The sequence below is a fragment of the Pterocles gutturalis genome, unplaced genomic scaffold (assembly GCF_000699245.1).
Source record: "Pterocles gutturalis isolate BGI_N339 unplaced genomic scaffold, ASM69924v1 scaffold27790, whole genome shotgun sequence".
Classification (NCBI taxonomy): domain Eukaryota; kingdom Metazoa; phylum Chordata; class Aves; order Pterocliformes; family Pteroclidae; genus Pterocles; species Pterocles gutturalis.
Window position 1 is genome coordinate 24,555 of NW_010146687.1, and position 5,520 is coordinate 30,074.

Sequence of the window (5,520 nt, forward strand, 5' to 3'; positions counted from 1 at the left end):
GGCATTGGAACAGGCTGCCCAGGGCAGTGGTGGAGTCACCATCCCTGGAGGGGTTCCAGAAACGTGTAGATGTGGTGCTCTGGGACATGGGTTAGTGAGTTAGGTGGGGTTGGGTTGGACTTGATGATCCTTGAGGTCTTTTCCAACCTTATTGATTCTATGATTCTATGAAGTGCCCATAATAATTCAGCTTTTCATAGTTCAACTTGTGCAAGCATAAGACCTTAAGTTCTACAGCAACCACTCCAGACTAGTTCTATGTAACTGTATCCCACATTCCAGTTTTAGGATATTCCTACCTTCTCTTTGGAGATGGGGATCTGGACTTTGAGCGACTGTTTAAAAAAAAACCAACACATAATAAAACCAGCCAATGTGGTACACTTGTATACACTCAGTAACCATTTCTGACAATTTGAAAACAAGAGTTTGATGTTGTTAAATACATGAAAAGACACCACCCTTCTTCTATCAGCTGCTCATCGCACGTATACCAAATTACTTCAAGCAAGAAGCTGCAGTTGCGAAGGAAAACTGCTGAAAGCCAGAGCCCTCAGGAAAAGAGCACCACACAGCTTCAAAGCAGCTATAAAACGATGACAGTCATCCTGCAAAGCAGGAGCAGTGAATCAAGTAGAGGAGTCAGAAAGACCAAGAACTACAGACAGCTGAGAACAAAGGCAGGGAAAGATATGCCCCACATCCTGTCAAAAATACTTTCTGTCACAACTTTTTTTATTGTTAAACACCTGTATCCACAAACCTTCTGGAAGACTTCCCTACTGTCCCACAAAAATCAGCTATAAAGAAAATATATTAAAATAATGTATGATAAATATTTTAATATCAGCTATTAAAAACACCCCAAAAAACAACCAACCAACCACAAAAACAAAACCAAACCAACCCACCCTTTTCTGCATGCAACTGAAATACTGATCCCTGCAGAGATTTTGAATCAACACAAAAAAAAAAAAAAAAAAAGGCTGAGTGCTACTTGTATTTCCACGCTCACCTTTTAGCAGGTAAGCCAGATTTAGATCTACCATGCGACCCAGACCTACAACAGGAGAAAGATAAAGCTCAGCAAAGCAGCCAGTGGCATGCACATACAATGAAAGTTAGCTTCATCAGCAACAGCTAATTCATACCACATAGCACCACAAACCAGAAAGTCTCTGGTGCTGCAGGCTTTTCTCATGACATTGCAGGAGAATCCTTTAGCTCTCATTGCAGAGACCCCACTTATCAGAAGAGCGAGCACAAGCAGAAGCAGCTCCCCAGGCAAAGCTGCAGCTACCACTTTCACAAAACAGGCGGCCTTGTACCAGGCTCCCAGACTGTCTCCTGCCTGCAAGAATCCCTTCCATAAAGGGAAGAATAGTTTCAAGTGTCATCTTAGAAAATCTTTAAACAGCAGATTAAAAACCTGGAATCAGCCACCGGTAAGCATGTGTGCTGAAGAGCTGATGGATTCTTCAGATCATGTTCCCAGTGACACTTTTCTAATTCAAGTATAACAGCTTTTTCAGCAGTTATCCCAACGGAAACAGAATTTCAGTTTTATCTTCAATATCTGGCTGCTAATGTGTAAACTATTCCCACCTCATTTTATGAATTAAAATCTACTCAAACAGTGAGACCTTTCCCCCACATTTATCATGTTAGTTTTCCAACTCAAGTATTTGCTGTTACTTAAAAAATACTTGTCCTCCTACAATGTCAGAATTCAGGCATGTGGTACTACTGAACACTGGAAAGCCCAGTTTTTCAAAACAGTTGTTTAATAGACTTGGCCAGAAAAGTACAAAACTTTTATTCTATTTCTGCTCAGAGTTGTTTTTAAAGAGTAATCAAGTTTCACCCTCATCTGGCCTATTAACTTCCAGAAATAGTGCATGGACACTCTTGGCATAAGTTAAAGAGCTACCTGCCACTGCTTTGACACCTTCCTGGTCACTATGCTGAGGCATCAGCCGATACAGTTCTGAAGACTACAACCATTAGTTTTGTCACTCTTTCACAGTTCCACAGGATGGACTTGCTCACAGCTATGCAGAATACCACCTCTATTTTGTAGCATGAGCATGACCTCCTTTGGTAAGAAATACAGTAAAGAAGCACACAAGAGCATCATCTTACAATAACTACTGGCAAATCCTACTTCCCAGAGTCACAGCGACAAAGCAGGAGCGCAGATCTAGCAGCAGCACTGTTTACATACTAGTGTTTTGCTGTATTAGCACAGGACTAGAACTGGCCAATAAAGAAAAAGAGTTTTCACAGTGCTTCCGTAACTCCAATTTGAGCCTGACGAGTCATCTCCTGCATTACAGGCCTGTGTGAGCAGTGAGTCAGGACAGCTCTAGTAATAACCATCATCACCCCCTTAAAGGCTCAATGTGGAAGCCTCTAGTAGGCAGACCCCTACAAAACATTTCCCCCATTCTAATGCAGAACAAAAGACACCTTCTTCCAACTTATCAGCTCTTATGTCCATCTCATTTTTATCCTACCCTTTCACACTTCTTCCAACTAAGACCTATGACAAAGGATAGAGGAAAATAATGCAGAAGCATTGACTCTAAACCAAACTTCCATTTCAGCATGGGAAGCGTCCAGATCCACAAAACCAGTGCTACATGTCAGAGAAGTCCTTCAAAACACTACCTGTGGCATTAGGACTTGTGGTCCTGTTCATTCAGCCCTCCACACCTCTGAAGTCAAGTGTCCTACCCCATGGAATGTAGTTCTGAACTTTACAGCAATTTAATTCAATCTAACTCTCAGAACTGGAACTGAGAGAGCTGAAAAGCTGTAACCAAGAGTTCAGTCAATAGTGGCAACCTTCTCATCACTTTTTTTTTTCCCCTAGCATTTAGGACTTACCAAAAAACATGCCAGGAAAAACCTAAGCAGCACCTCCTGTGGGACACAAGGTCAAGCATTCTCTACACGCATAGGCATTAACTAGTTTTCAAAACTTCTCTCCACAGACTTTAAACCATATATATGCTGTTTGTGGCTACACATACACAGACTACATATAGTAGTCACACATTGAAACAAACATTTATTACAAGAGACTGACCACTACTTTAGTCTGTGAAATGGCATAAAGCGTGAATATCACTATGCTTCACAACATTCTGACCCCTTCCAGACAAACTCCTCTGGAGAAGGGGAAAAAAAAACCCAGAACAACCAAACCAAAAACTACTATTAGTTTGAATTAAAACAAGTATCTTACCTGCTTCGAGGCCACACAACAGATCGAGACCTTGAGCGTGATCTGGACCTAGATCTACAAAAAAGCAGCAAAAGTTCAACTACTACTACTCCATGATTCATAGAGCTGAGACAGTAATCTTTAACTTTTACGAGACTGACTGCAGAGACTTTTGTTGTAACTATTCGTTTTGCAGAAGTAATTATTATTAAAAAGCTGCAGTGCATTTGGCCAGTACTATACCATCCACATAAGAAGTTCCATTGTCCTAGTCAACTAAGCATAATTACTCCCTGTCCCCTTGAAGCTGAAGTAGGAAACTTTAACCATACATCAAAGCTGTAACTTTAGTACAGTATAAAAAAAACTTCAGAAGCAGCAGTTCCAAAATTACATGCTTGAGTTTTTAATTTCAGAGAAATCATTCAGTTTAGCTCTCAGAGATGTAATGCCATGAAGGTTTCTACAAATAAATGGACTGCAAAATACAAACTTTATGCTAACGTTGTGGGCTTAATAGAAAACACATACCTTGATCTCCTTAAAGAACCAGACCGAGATCTGCGGGGTGAAAATGATCTATACCTACGAGGAGAGATTGACCTGGATCTGCGGTAGGAAGCTGACCTTGATCTAGAAGACAAAGGGAGAAAACAGCCAAAATTACTGCAAGGTACTTTTAACATGGACTCTAGAAAGGGGTGGAGCAGAGAGAGGAGTAAGAGAAAGAATCAAAACACAACAGCCAGAACCCTACCTCCTACCACGACTCCGACTGCGTGACCTAGAATACCTTCTTCCTCGAGATCGTGAACGGGACCTAGACCGGGACCTGGTTTTAGGTTAGAGAAAACAGGTATCAGGAAACAGCTGCAGCAATCAGTGCACGTGAGGCCCTGCTGAAATCAAAACTGATTTCGGACAACTAAGAAGAAAACAAACAAACAAACAAACAAAAAAACCAAAACACAGAAAAAAACAAACCAAAACAACAAAAATACACCACTAGCATCTGTCAGTTGGAAAAATCCCTGGGCCTACTTGTCTTGAGCATTTTACTACCTAGAAAAATGTTACAAGCTGAATTACATTGCAGAATTACATTAGAATAGAAAACACTGTAATGCGTATTTAAAATAAACCTTGCAAGTTTGCAGGTCGACCCTCTTTGGCCCAAGGTCTAGCAGATCTAGACGATCTAGAAGTATCTATAGCCGATCGCTGCATCTAGGTGTTCTCTTCAATCTAACGACGATCAAACTGACAGCCCAATGAGCCAGGGTGAGGCTTGATTGACGCAAGAAGATTTTTCTAGGTGGGAATGTGGTCAATCTGGTGTTCCTCTTTCTAAACCGGAGGGGGGCCCCAATTGAAAGCCAAATTTACTGTTACGGCGATCACCGTCTCAAATTTTCTGCCCTTAAAGAATAAGGTGAAGCTACGTGTAGATGGCTCGAGGGGATCTGGCCTCTTATGCTGATCACCTCAAGGTCTAGGAGGATCTTAAGTGTCGGATTTGCAAGGCGCCTCAGCATGAAATCTTAAGGCTCGTGACATTCTGAATCAAGGCGACTGACTCAAACGAAGAAACCTGAAAGGTTTTGACCAGGTTGATTATTAAGATATTAACATTTGATATGTATTAGCAAAAAAAAAATTGTGATATACGCCTCTTGACTTACAACATTAAAAGTTAAAACTGGCGTAACATTCCGTTCTTTGCTAACAAGAGCTACGCAAAAGTGAACTGGCGAAGCAACCCAGCCACTCTGGCCCCATACGTACCTGCTCCTCCTTCGCCGACTATAGCGGTGACAATCATAAGCATAGTGGCCTTTCTCACCACACTCATAGCATCTGTCGTTGGGGTCAAAGGGGCGTCGCGCAGGAGGCCTGTCATAACGGGAGCGACGAGGCATCCCTGTTGACACTTCCACTCTAACCCTGGAGCCACATATTATCCTGGAAGACACAGTACGTATTTCTCCTCTGTGCTCACTAGACACAGAACGGTTATCAGTGATTGGTGTAGGCTGAGCACATCCAAAACTGCAGCCAGAACAGCCGAGAAGGTTTTAGACATGCACTTACTTCCCATCGAGGCCGAGCACAGCATCTTCAGCATCCCTTGGGTCTTCAAACTCCACGAAAGCAAACCCCGGCGGGTTCCTGGCGATCCACACGGTTCTCAGGGGCCCGTAGTAGCTGAAGGCTCTCTCCAGCTCGCCTTTGCCCGCGCCCGTGCCCAGGTTCCCCACGTACACCTTGGTCTCTGCCGGGAGGGGTCCCAC

The 5,520-nt window shown here is 42.6% G+C and overlaps 1 protein-coding gene across 1 annotated transcript in view; it reads right to left on the reverse strand.

The window, feature by feature from the left end:
- SRSF7 (serine/arginine-rich splicing factor 7) overlaps window positions 1-5,517 on the reverse strand; it is a gene marked incomplete at its 5' end in the record, with an annotated part of 6,972 nt that extends 1,455 nt beyond the window's left edge. Inside the window, 7 exons of the mRNA XM_010085843.1 lie at window positions 300-335; window positions 1,016-1,060; window positions 3,251-3,304; window positions 3,761-3,862; window positions 3,987-4,061; window positions 5,015-5,191; window positions 5,321-5,517. Of these exons, the coding sequence (XP_010084145.1) occupies window positions 300-335; window positions 1,016-1,060; window positions 3,251-3,304; window positions 3,761-3,862; window positions 3,987-4,061; window positions 5,015-5,191; window positions 5,321-5,517 (686 nt within the window). The remainder of the gene's footprint in view (window positions 1-299; window positions 336-1,015; window positions 1,061-3,250; window positions 3,305-3,760; window positions 3,863-3,986; window positions 4,062-5,014; window positions 5,192-5,320) is intronic.
- Between the last annotated feature and the right edge of the window lie 3 nt (window positions 5,518-5,520).